Raw genomic sequence first — 14,341 nt, 5'->3', positions numbered from 1 at the left:
TATTAGTATGAAGTAAATATACTTGGATTTTAATGTATACATTTCAGTGTACTGCAAATATGATAAAGTGATGTGCTTTTAAATGTGTCTTTGATTAGTACAAAAAATGAAAAATGCAAGTATTCCTTTTAATTTTCAGTTTAAAATAAGTATACCCTAAGCACACTTAAATAGACTTCTTTTTCGTAAGGGGTGTTTGGTGCTTTGCATTTTCAAAATATTTTTCTTCATTGTATTCTTTTAAATAAATTATAATAAACTCAGTTTGTTAAGTGTTACTGTTTCAATATTATTTTTGTTTTTTAAAAGAAGTGGAACAAACTGCAGCAGTGCTGAAGTCAGCAACTTCTCTTACTCTGTGTTTGACTGAGAGAGAGAATTTTAATGTTTTTACTGCTGATTTTAAATGTTTTTATTGGTTTTTAAACTTTTACATGTTTATGTTGCAGTTTTCAATCATGTAAAGCACATTGAATTTACCTGGCCTGCCTTGCCTCAATATTACACAAATATTGAATAATAATTTAACAATTGTAATAGTATTATTATTATTATTATTATTATTATTATTATTATTATTATTATTATTATTATTATTGTTATTATAACTGTATTAGTGTAAATATCAATATCTATCTAGCTCTCACTTACAAGCCTCAGCAAAAAAAACCCCAACAGTTTGTTTACCCTTAGTTGCTATGGAAACTCAGCCAGTAGAACCTTCGTCTTTCATCTGACAAACTTGATAGCAGTCATTTTAACTACTTTCTCATGAAAACAAGTGTTATTTGAAACCTTATGAGAATCTATGGATTTCCTAGGAAAGATTCCCGGGCTTGTACAGAACTTGACTAAAGGTTAGTGTTTACAGCTCAATTTCTCTGTGTAATTTAGATTTATTTTAAAGGTAATTTTTTTTCCTGGGAAAATTTCCTTCAGAGAGGAGTGTATATCTGACCTTTTAGCTTTAAATCTGTGATAAATGTGTATTTCTCTGCTGTAAATTAGTCTAAAATGTCAAGGGTTATTTATAACAGCCTTGTCTCTCATCTATTTGTTTTGGCGGGGCAAAAAAATCATAATAAACAAAGCTTCATCTCTTATCACTTATTAGTGTTGAGGGGTGCACAACACGTTTATTGTGATTGGAGGCTTTTTGTGTCGATCACACACGTGGTCCGCAGGTCTTAATAAATGAATGAGAACGGCACATTCACACATACCAGATATGAAACCTAGCAATTCAGCGTTTGACCTCAGTTTGAGGGGGCGCTAGCACAGCAATCTGTTCATTTACAACCTTTAATAATCAGTAGAAGAAGAATCTCTACCAATCCTAAAGCCGCTCAGTGTTCACAGACCCAACCAGGTACATTTATTATCAGCATCTTCAGATAAAACTACTTTTTTATTGCTGATTTGAAATGTTTTTATTGCTGTTTTTAAATGTTTTTATTGCTGTTTTTAAATGTTTTTATTGCTGTTTTTAAATGTTTTTATTGCTGTTTTTAAATGTTTTTATTGCTGTTTTTAAACTGTTACATGTTTATGTTGCACTTTTCAATCATGTAAAGCACATTGAATTGCCTTGTATGAAATGTGCTTTTCAAATAAATTTGCCTTGCCTTAATATAATACAAATATTGAATAATTATGTAATAATTGTAATTGTAATAATAGTAATATAATAACAATAATACTACTAATAATAATACTACTACTACTACTACTACTACTACTAATAATAATAATTATTATTATTATTATTATAATTATTATTATTATTATTATTATTATTATTATTAAGTAGGAAAAAGTAAAACAAGATAAATATTGACACACATATACGAGTAAATGCTGTTGATTCATTCAACAAAGTCTTTGCGCCTATAGTTTTAAAATGAACTGTTTCAGAAAAGCGGCCGACTCGTCGTTAGGTAAACATCAGTTTACTCGAGTATTCAGGTAAAACTCAGCTGCCGTTTTTTTAAATGGTAAAATGCTGGAAAGCTTGATATAAGACATATTTTGATCACTGGTGACTAACTACATATGTGTAGAACAGTACATAGAACTGTAACATGTTTCCCCAGTTTTGCGTTAAATTATAATTGACAATTTCTATAGTATTTTCAGGGCAGTTACAATTACAAAGTTAATTATCTGAACCCAGTTACAATTCAATTACGATTACGACAGCAACAGATATTTAAAGTTACAACTACGCCATAACTGTAATTAATTATCAATTATGCGATTACAATTATAATTGACCCCAAACCTGGAAAAAAGATGGATTGTTGTGTTTTTCTGTTAGAAGTGAACACTAAGCGGTGCTAACATTGGCTTCTAATCATTGAAATAAACAAGAAATGTGGAGGACGCACTAACATGCTGATGTTCTTCTTTTCAGAAGGACCCATCCCGCGACAGTTTGAGGACCCACTCAAGGATGAGGCCCACGGGCTGCTCCCAATGGGAAGGGGCCGGAAAAGAGAGTTCGACAATGAGAATGTTCTACTGTCAAACAATAAGAAACCCAAGCTTGAGGAGACCCAAATATCTGAGAACTGCAAAGATGTAGACACAGACGATTCACTGTCTGAGCTACATGAAATAATTGGACCCACCATACCAGCTCGCATTCCCTTTTTGGAGCACGATTCTCAGGATGACCCTGCACCTGAAGAGTCATCATACCCTGACTCATCTTGTGTAGATGAAACAGAGATTTACTGGATCCAAAAAACAGGTAAGATGAACAAAGCTAAACAAGCCTTGTTGTGATTATTGCGGGCACTCATTTTACTTCTAATAATGATTACTGCTTCAGTCTGTATTAGGGCTGGGCCGTTTATCAAGATTCAAGATATATCGCGCTTTCTAGTTTGGCAATATGGAAAATGACATTATTGCCTAAATCAATTTATATATATTTTTATAGCTTATTTTGTTTAAAAACACTTGTTTTAGGAGTTGCTGCATTCGCTGCTTCTCAGAACAGCATGAAAAAGCACAGTTAGATGGATTACTGAGTGTGTCCCAACCCAGACCTTCACCTAAACAAGCCAAACTACAGAACTCACTCATACATGCTGTCCTTTATAGGAGGACATTTTTTTCAACAGTTTGTTAATAAATGTGTCTGTGTGGCATTTTGCATCAGCAAAATTAACCCTTCATTTTCTTTCTGGTGATACTTCATTAGAATTAAAATGATCAAGATTTATATCATATATCGCCATTTTGACAATATCGAGATACGAGGTTTGGTCCATATCACCCAGCCCTAGTCTGTATTTTCTTTGTAAATAATAGGGCTGCAAGATTATGGCCAAAATGATAATCACAATTATTTTGATCAATATTGCAATCACGATTACATCACAATTATTTATCATTTTAGGGAAAAACATGTTTTATTGCACTACTTTGAAACAAACATGTGTACGGTTTACAGTGCAAAATTAAGCTTTAAAATGGAATTTCAATACAAAATAGAAAAAATAAATAAAGAACAATTACCCCAAGAATTTAAAATGTACCAAAGGCTAACTGTGTAAAATTCACTATTACCGAGTGCAGAACCCGTATTTTAAATGTAAATATTGCCGACAATCAGGTTTATTTAATTGTGGCAACCAAAATTGTGATCTCGATTAAAATAAGATGAACTGTGCAACCCTAATATACATTAAAAATCAGGATTTTCGATGAATAATTGATCTTTGATGGTTCATGAAGTCATCTTAGAAGTTACAGTTGTGTGTGCGTTTCTGTGTTTTTGTTCACAGCAGAATATCATCCAAACGTATAAATTGTTGCATTTTCAAACCAATGTGTGCATTTGTGTGTTTGCAGAGAATTTTAAGAAAGTTTACAAGGAGCAGAATCTGCTTGGTAAAGGTGGCTTTGGGAGCATCTACGCCGGTATTCGCCTGAATGATGACAAGTCTGTAAGTTTATACACACAATTTACACACAGTTGTAGTGTTTTCAGCCTTTAAAAATACATTTTTTCAATTACATTTAAGTTCAATGTTCAATTACAACTCAATTACGACCCCAGCGACCAACATTTTTTTCTGATTACTATTAAAATTAAAATGATTATTTTTCCCCTAAAGGTAAATCACAATTTTGTTCTCAATTACTAAAGTTCAATTACAATCAACCGCAATTACCGAGCCTTTAATAAATCACCCCATTAACTGTGACCCTTTCTCTTGTGTTAGCTTTCTGTTAGCGTCTCTTTTCAGTTTTGAACCATGTCTTAAATCAGCTGTAAGATACACTAAAAAATATTATCTGTCATCTAATTTGTTTCACGTCTCTTGGTTACCTTGTTAGGTTTCTTTATCCAAGAAAAAAACAACAGGTAACAACAGGTAAACTTGATATGAAACAAATAATAATAATAATAATAATAATAATAATAATAATAATAATAATAATAATAATAATAATAATAATAATTATTATTATTATTATTATTATTTAAAAGTAGAGTGTCCACCCAAGGACACTTTACAAAAAAAACAGATTAATAAAACAGAAATAAATGTTAACTATGTGTGTGTAAGCCATAGAACTGTAACATTGTTCCCCATGTTTGCATTTAATTAAATGTAAATGACAGTTGTTATAGAATTAGAACTAAATTACAATTTAATTACACTAACAACAGCAACACATCGGTAGAACAGATTAGTTCAGATTTCAGTTTTGATACTACAGTGAAAAGTGTTACAAAAATACCCAAAAGTGTATCACATAGACACATGTTACACACAATCCCGGTGACTTTAGCGTTTAAAAACCATGAACCATGTGATTAAATGCTTGATTTTTGTCTTGCAGGTAGCCCTGAAACATATTCCAAAGGCGAAGGTGAAATACTTGCAAGGGGATGTAAGTATACTTCTCATCAATGATGGCAGAAATTCTCAGATTTGGGGCTCCTTTTTGAAACATGGGCTGTTTGTTTTCTAAACTTCCAGGGTGGGAAATTGTTGGTTTTTGAGGCGCTGCTGTTGCTGCACGCGGCCTGTAACCTCACCAAAGGCTCCGAAAATAACCCTGGAATCATTGAGTTGCTGGATATCATTGAGCTTAAAGATGAGTTTGTCCTAGTCATGGAACGTCCTGACAATGCCATGGATCTGCATATCTACAGCAAAAAGAAGAACCATGAATGGCAGGAACAGGAAGTGAAGGTAAGCACGACTTTATTCACTGTGTCTCCAAACTCGTCCCCTCACTGCCCCTAACCTAGGGCTGCTTGATTATAGAAAACAACGATAATCACCAATATTTTAGTCAGAATTGAAATCATGATTATTTGTCAACCAAATACATATTAATTTTCCTTAATCATAAATAAAATCATTTAAACACTAAAATCAGGTTTGTTCACTTTTGCACAAAACAAAACACTTCATCATCAAACCAAAGTGTTCCCATATAAGAGAATTTGACCTGCCTTGCTTGTTTACCAAGTGTTTGTGCTGCGTTTCTCCTGCGATGTTTCAAGACCGCTAGCAACAACTTTCCTCACGTTAGCCTGCAGTTTAGCTTTAGCTTTAGCTTTGAAAGGGGCGGGGCTTAGGAGCTAGCATTCATATGCATTAAACAACGCAAAGTTAGTATTAATAATTGTTTTTTTCTCATGTGTGCCAAGCTTTATTCTTTGTAGTTATCCTAAATCGTGGAAGTTTGTTTCATTTAGCAAATAAAACATATATATAATGACAGCCTAACCGTAACCTTTCTGTCTCTTTCTGTTACAGGTTATCATCAAGCAAATCCTCAAAGCAGCGTTTATAATGCACAAAAATGGGGTGTTCCACAGGGATATTAAAGCAGAAAACATCCTGATTTCCAACACCAATGGAACCCCATCTGTGAAGATTATTGACTTTGGCTGTGGTGATTGGGTGAAAGACGTGCCCTATGAACGGATGTCTGGTTGGTGTTTAATTCTTTTCTTGGTTGCAGATCTTTGAATCCACAAAATGTCCTCTTTGACTCTCGTTCTGACCGCTTTTTATGTTCCATTTGTTTATGATTCTAGGTACACTGTCTTTTGCCCCACCGGAGTATTTTGCTCATAAAAAGTACCAGGCTGAACAAACCACGGTGTGGCAGATCGGGCTCCTCATTCATAATCTGTACACGTGCGTCACCTATAGCACTTTAGAACACGTGACAGGAAAAAGACGGATCATCAACCGTCTCTCTAAATGTAAGTCATGCAAACACAAACACTTGACTGTACTGTCCAGCAGGGGTGTCAAACTCATTTTAGTCAAAGTGGTTCGAACCAGTATAATAATGGCATAATAAGCACTAAATAATGACGATTGAAAATGCTTTACCTTCGTTGTTGAAATGAAAATACATTCTGATTAGTGCTGTCAATAGATTAAAAAAAATTGTGCTATTAATTAATTATGCTTTGTGATTAATAAATCTAATTAATGTCTTTTTTAATCTCAACTCAAAATTTGCTAAGAAACGCCCTCAACTTGAGGTATTTTCATTTAAATTACATTATTGTGGCAGATTGAAAACATTGATATATAACAAATTGGGCTTCATAAAGTCATTTATTGTTTTTAACAGACATTACATTTTCGTCAGATAATATATAATAAATAAAACAGACCCATCAATCACAGTACTGTAAATTAGCACATCAAAAATAACATTTTTAACAACTCATGGATTTATTAATTTTGGCTCTGAACCCACTCAGTCTAGTGTAGCGTCTGAAGGACCGCTGTTCGTGCTAGCTGCTACATAGTTAGCATTGAGGTGGTAGAGCTCCGCTGGAAGGCTGGAGGCTAGCAGAGCTCCGCTGATCCACACACTCTTTCTTGCGCAATTTGCACACAAGTCGGCTTTAGTTTTTCATCTGGTGTGTTTTTATTTTTAACTAAAATTAATGCGCACAAAGACTTCTCATGTTCTACCGTTGTAGCCGATGCATTAGTAGTGGGTATACCGTGAACGCGCGCAATGAGAAGAAAAAATAAGCGATTAACAGCGTTAATTTTTGTATTTCGTTATTTTTTTCCTGTTATTAATTGATTGCAATTAACTGATATTGTTAAAACTGTGGCACATGATAGGAAAATAAGTGCACGTGCACAAATAACAGCCTTATATACTATGGTGAGACCCTTTTGATCAAATTAGAAATAGCAGCTCCTTTTTGAATCTTTGACACCTCTGATTTATAGACAATCATTGTTCTAAAATCTTCCTTTCATTTTACTCTCCAGTGGGAAACAACTTTGTGATGCAGTGCCTGAAGATAAATCCTGCCCTTCGATTGGGGTTAGATGACCTGCTGGATCACCCGTGGTTCAGAGTCTGAAAAAAACTCAATGAACTTCCACACCAGTGTCTGTGTGCAAATGTACAATTAAACTGTAAATATGTAAATAAAGTGCAAATATATTCTCAATCAAATAACTGTTCTCTGAGTCTGGTGAAGAAACACAAGAAATCATGTTAGAATGAAGTAAAAACACTTCTATGCATCTGTCTATGGGACTCAACATCCCACAATGCAATGCGAAAACCTTTCTGACAATGTCAATAAAATGAGTGTTTACAGTGGAGATAAAAAAAAACTTTTAAACAAACAACAATTTCAATTGATCTATGAGGCCTACACTATAGATTAAACTGATTTTGTCTCCAGGCAGCTTTAATTATTGAAATTTTAAACAGTAAATTGTCACCATGAGGCAATCTGGCATTGGACTGAACCTTTTTGAAAAATTTGGTGATTTTTGGCTTAAGGGAAATAGGATTTCCTCCCCGGAACAAGAAGAAAAAAAAGAAGAAAGGATATTATCTACATAGACATTTGGCAGTTGACGCTGTGCCCAGGCTTCGAATAACAGAACAATATTTAACTAAATGAGTTTGTTCGGGTAAATTATGCGCAAATAATTAACGAGTAAAGTTTTCTAGCTAGCTATAAAAATGCAAACTGGCGCATATCTCGGTCAAAATAAATGCTAACAACACCAAATCTGAGATCTTTAGTTGGCATGTGACTGTGAGGGTATGCGCCAAATTTGAATGAGTTCCTAAATTTCTGGTCTTTGGAGAGAGCAGACGTGTTTTCATTCACTCCGATAACACGACCTTGGCTACAGCTGGCTACAGCTGAACAGCCTGAAAAATTGGGCCCAAGACTGAAGGAAAATGGTGAAAAAAACCGCAGGGAGGCCCTTCGGAACCCAATTCGGGTTTGGAAGAGGTCAAGGAGATGATACGCGAGGGTCTACGAAACCTATCTGCCGAGATAAAGTCGTTGGAAAAGACGCTGGAAAACTCACTGGAAAACCTACAAAGCGAAGCAAAGGTACTGAAAGAAAAGAATGAAAGAAATGCTGAAGAGATAAAATTGTTGAACTGCTGGAACAAAAGGAAAGAGAGAAAGATGTCATCATCACAGGCCTAAAGATAAAACCCAGGAGTTACGCGAGTGACGAAGAAACAAAATCGATTGAACAACAGGTCATTGACTACCTGGAGTCGAAGGACATTGTCCTGAACCCTGACAACATCAACTCCTGCCATCTCCTGCCAAAGAAAAATGATAACAGAGCTGTAAAAATAACCCTCACGAATATGAAATTCAAAGGAGAACTACTGAAGCAAGGAAGAAAGCTGAAGGAAACGAAGGTTTTTATTAATGAAAGCCTGAAAAAAAAAAAATGCAAGCATCGCATGGAAGGCACGCCAAATAAAAAAAGGAGGAAAGATTCTAAAGACGTGGACAAGGAACTGCAGGATTTACATCACACCACTGGGAGAAGAGAACAGAAAAACCAATCCTCATCAAAACGACGTTAGACTTGGGAAAATACGAAGGATCCACCTAAACAACAAGACTACTGATGGTAATCATGGATATGGACCCAGATCTATATAAACACTGGAAACAAAACTCAGACTGTGATTATTTTACGGAGACTGAATTAAATGTGGAAACCAAGAGTAAAAAAGGTCTGTCATTTATTCATTTCAATTGCTAGGTGGTGGGGTGATTAAGGATTACATTAAATTTAAATTCAAAGTGTTTATTGTCATATGTGCAGATAGAAACACATTTTCCTGTACAATGAAATTACTACCTTGCTTATGAACTAAGATATAATAATGTGTTTATACAAGTTAAATCGAACAGTGGAGAATACAACACTGCCAATAGAACTAACAACAGCTGGATTAACCTTGATGTAGAGACTAAACAAGCTGCAAACTTGTGTGTCCAAAAGAGACATTCCCGAGTGGTGACATTATGGATGAAAAGGGAAAAACCTTCCAAACACCTTCGAAAGAGGAACTATTCTTGAACTGGAGGAATGCTAACAACGTCTGGCAGGGAACAAGGCCAACACCAACAACGATAGAGAGGAGGAGGATTAAAAATAAAAAAAATTAAAAAAAAGACAACACTGACTCCAGATGAAAATACACAAAAAAGGACTGTTCAGAACAACTCAAGATTGTTTGACCAGAGAGACATTTAAACCCATGTAAACTTGCGATGGTAAAACAGGGGACGGGACCCAGATAAGCAAACTGCTTCTCTCGTCTCCTTTTTCGGCATGTACAAAAAAAAAAAAAAAAGTGAATGTAACCATGTCGGAAATAAATTGAATAAATAAAAAATAAATAAAATGATGTAGACCACTAGGGGGCGCTACAAATAATGATTATTTATATCTCTTAAATGGCAAGACCAATTGTTACCAAATTTGGAGGGTATGATCTTGGGTCCCTCCTGAGGCGATATCTCAAAGTTATTCACGATTGGTCAAAGTGGGCGTGGCTTAATACATCATATCACATAAATAAATGAACATTTATTTCTGCTGAATTATTAAGTTGAGAGCAGTGAAATTTACAGGGTAGATATAGAAGACCACCCATACCAAAAATTGCACCACTAGGTGGCGCTATAATTGCAAAAACATTCTGGCCTTTAACTTTCACAATTTAATTCACATCTTCATAAAATTCATATCCACATGTTCCCTACATAGAGTCGCATCTTCTGACATCAGCCACGCCCACTCCCACAGCACATTGCTCTTTGTAAGTCACTACATATCAAAAACCTACTTTTTCAAATTCCTCTTTGGGGTTTTGTCCAATCAGCGTGAAACTTGGCACGTAGAGTCTTTTTTGAGTTTGGAGGGATCTCGTGGGGTTAGGTAGGAGTAGGGTTAGGGGTTAGCGTTTAGGGTTAGGGGTTAGGACAGTGCTCCTCAATTATTTTCTGTCACGCCCCCCTAGATAGATGAAAATATTTTGCGTCTCCACAATCTCTGCCGTGACTATAAATAATATTATGTGTCTATAAAATTGTTACAAGTACACCTCTGCATAACATTGTATCCCTGATCATATTAAAGGAAACAAAAAAGAAAGAAAATACATCAAATAATAACTTTATTAACATTGTTTTTTAGTCTATAAGAAAACGCCCGGTACGCCCAACGGCCACTCCAGCGGTGCTCATGACACATGATGTCATTGCAGATGAACATCTAGTTGGAGAAGCTGGGATGTCCTCGAACCACCATGTATGCTAGTATTGGTGCTGCTACACAGGCTGATGAAACGACAACACGGCGTGAAAATAGGGTTTGTGCACAGCGAGACCAAAAGCCTCCTGCTTGTGCAGAGCTAGTATTGGTCCCAGCCTGCAGCTCCACTGAAGGAACATCTGTGGAGCTCAGTGCTTCCCCAGGTTCACACCCATCCTCTGTCACTGGGCCATCGTCTTCATTGCTTTGGGAATCAGATGTTGGCAGAAGCTTCAGATTACTCAGTTTCTCGTTAAGACTTATAGACTCTAAATCCTTTCCACACATCTGATTGGTCATTCCCTTCATCTCAGCAACAAGTGAAAGGTTTTGTTCAATTAAAACATTTTGATCTTGTTGCTGCTGCTGAGGTATTCCATCCAAGTTTTCCGTCGTGGAGTCCAGCATGTTTTCCATCAAACTGAGATCATCCTGAGCTTCTGCATATTGCTCCAAAGCAGTTGGTTTCAACTTCAACTCCAATTCTTTATTTCTCCAGTCAAGTTTGTTGAGCTCTTTTCTGGTTGTCTCATGTTCAATCTCAAGAGGAAATGGATTGGTTTGTTCATCCATTTTGCTCTGAAGATCATGCAATTCCTTCTTCAAATTACTAATCACAAATTCCTTTTCATGCACCTGATCTTTGATTTTCTTCATCTCAGCAACAAGTGAATTGATTTGTTCAATTAAAACATTTTGATCTTTCTGTAGCTGCTGAGTATTCGCATCAAAGTTTTCCCTCATGGAAGTCAGCATGCATTCCTTTTCCTGGAGCTCAACCTTAAACTTTGCCACGTTCTTTTTGGAGGTCTTTTCCTCTTGGAGTTCAAACTCTAGATCTTGTATTCGCTGCCGATATTCCACGATCACTTTCTGAAGTTGCTCCTCGGTTGTCGTCTGTGTTAAGATGCTAGCGTTTGTAGCATCCAACTGCTGCTGGAGATTTACCAATTCATCTCTGAGACCCTGGTTCTCATTTTTCAGCTTCATCATCTCAACTTCAGACTCTGAAGTGAACTTCTGCTCCTGCAGTAAACTCTCATTCTGTTGTTCAGACAATTGCTTTAAAGCAGCTTCTCTTTTCAACTTTGACCGATTTCTGCGGCGTGGCTTCGATTTTTTCTTTTTTACAAGTGGGTCTTCAATATTTTTTGTCGGACAATTTCCGACCTCCTCTGTATGGTGAAGCTCCGTCACACTGCAATCTGTCTGGGGTCCACTAGAGGTCACAGTATGCTGTGTTTTTAGATCCATGTCTGTCGTCTTCACGGATGAAAAATATTTGGCTATTTCTGGCTTTAAAAACTAAAGTGAAACAGTGACTGACTGTTCTAACGCTGTCTGAACAAGTTCACTGATGTGTCCTGGTTTCATATGCAGATGAAAGCGTGGTGTTCTTTTTTTAACTCTGCTCAGATGACGTCATCCTCAGATGGAATCCATGATGTGTAACCACAGCAACCAGTAATCAATGACACCACCAACGTAATAATTTATGAAAACATTGTAAACATATTTTATTTTCAATATTTAAGTGGGTTTTCTCATGTTTATTTGCACGAACCTTTAACAATAAATATGTTTAAATATAATGCTTCTTCCATCTAATTCTTGGATTATTTATCAGACAAAGAGGGAAACAGTCGACAGCAGCAGAGTGGAGTACAATGGAAGGTTTGCTTATTAGGGGCCAAGCCCGCGGGGCCAGAGAACCGCGTATGTAAGCAAATTTAAAACCTTCATATCCACAGATTCCTTGAATAGCACTGAATCACCTGGGCTAGGCCACGCCCATTTCCGCTTTAACTTTTCTCAGAGCAAAATCGCAAAAACTGGAAAACCTTCTTTTTCCAACTCCTCCTTGGGGTTTTGTCCAATCAGCGTGAAACTTGGCACGTACAGTCTTCAGTTGGACGTGATATACAGTTAAACGCTAACCAAAAATTACACAAATGAACTCTAAAATACATACACAAATACAAAAAACACGACAACGGAAAGAACTTGAAAAATGACTAGAATAACAATAATGCACAATATTAATCACATGAGAAAAATACACAAAACAACAACCAAAATAAACAACAATTAGAGAAAAATACACAAAACAACAAATATATGTATATATATATAACTCTAAAAACATACAGAATTATAGAAAAATGCACAAACAACCCAATTTAACAAAATTAACAGAAAAATAAATACACTGACAATAAAAACATGTAAAATGAAAGCAATATATGCAAAATTACTCCAGAATTACACGAGAATACACAAAACAACAACCAAAATAAACAAAATAACGGAAAAATCCACAAAACAACAACCAAAATAACAACCACAAAACAACAATAAAAACACATAAAATAAGACCAAAATGAACAAAAAATATCAGGAAAACACACAAAACAAGACCTTGCTTTATTATTATACAAATATTGAATAATTATTGAATAATTGTAATAGTAATTAAAGCCGCGAGTGCCGTCATAGGGTCGGAAGGAGTGACCGGGGTCGGTAACCCATGTGTATCAAATATGAGACTATTTGAACTTTGTATATGAGAGATATCGCGGTTTTCAATCAGGCTTGTGCCATCTAAGAACTCAAAGCATGATGGGTAATTTTCACATTTATTCTTATTTAGGGCTGGGCAGTCATCATGTGTATCAAATATGAGGCTGTTTGAACGTTGTATATGAGAGTTATAGCGGTTTTTCAATTATGGCGTGCAAAATGGCGCCAGTAAAAAAAAATCTGATGATGAAATTGATGCAAATCCATTGAAAAATAGCATTTAGAATGTGATGGCGAAGGATTTTCTGGTGACCCTAATTACTGAAAAATACACAAAATGACAACCAAAATGAACAAAAATATCAGGAAAATACACAAAACAAAATCTTGCCTTAATAATATACAAATACTGAATAATTATTTAATAATTGTAATAGTAATATTGTGCTCAGTACACCAATTTACTAGCAGTATACTTCAAAATGTACTGTATTTCAATACTTTTTGGGCAGTGGCGGCTGGTGCATTTTTCTCCGGGGGGCTACAACTCCAAAATAGATATACACCAAAAACAGGTTTTGTGTAGCTTTGAACAGATAAGTATGGACAATTGCAATTACAGAACTGCTTTCAACCAAACCACATTTATTGTCATCGAACCCATAAACAAGTACGAACAAATATAGTATATAGTAGTGTAAGATGAGAATTATTTTTGTTAAGTTTCATTTCATTAATTTCCCATGTAAGGCAAGATACAAGAATTCATTTAAGCGTTACTTTTTCATTTTTACATCCATTGTTTGAAGTTTAAAAGATTTGTAGAAGGGTACTAGTTTATGGTACACTGTCACTTTGAGTTGGGTGGGAACTGGTAACAACGATGTTTTAGGGGTACACGTACCCCAATTTGAGAAACTTTGGTATATACAATAGAGTGAGTGTGTGTCAGGGTTATTATACATCTTGAAATGTAATTTGCTTTGTTTTTTAATTTTGTTTTATAGATTTAACATTTTTTTCTCTAGTTTTAGTGAGTTTAACAAGTAATTAAATAAAAACAGGAGTGAAAAATGAAGTGGTAAATGAATATACATAATTTAAAACCTGATAATATATAATTTAAGAGCTAGTTTACAAAAAATGGACAAATTCAAGATTTGAAATCATCAAATGTAGTTTGTTCCTAGCAGTGACGTGCA

The 14,341-nt window shown here is 35.3% G+C and overlaps 1 protein-coding gene across 1 annotated transcript; it reads left to right on the top strand.

The window, feature by feature from the left end:
• The first annotated feature begins 735 nt into the window (after positions 1–735).
• On the top strand, positions 736–7,381 carry LOC114476063 (serine/threonine-protein kinase pim-2-like). Its single transcript, XM_028467319.1, has 8 exons — positions 736–857; positions 2,414–2,752; positions 3,862–3,956; positions 4,861–4,911; positions 5,001–5,216; positions 5,790–5,967; positions 6,074–6,244; positions 7,287–7,381. The coding sequence occupies exons 1-8, from the start codon at positions 809–811 to the stop codon at positions 7,379–7,381; spliced, it is 1,194 nt and encodes a 397-aa protein (XP_028323120.1). The 5' UTR covers positions 736–808.
• Positions 7,382–14,341: the final 6,960 nt, after the last annotated feature.

This window comes from Gouania willdenowi, chromosome 14, assembly GCF_900634775.1.
Source record: "Gouania willdenowi chromosome 14, fGouWil2.1, whole genome shotgun sequence".
NCBI lineage: Eukaryota > Metazoa > Chordata > Actinopteri > Blenniiformes > Gobiesocidae > Gouania > Gouania willdenowi.
This window is presented reverse-complemented; position numbering and strand designations above follow the sequence as displayed.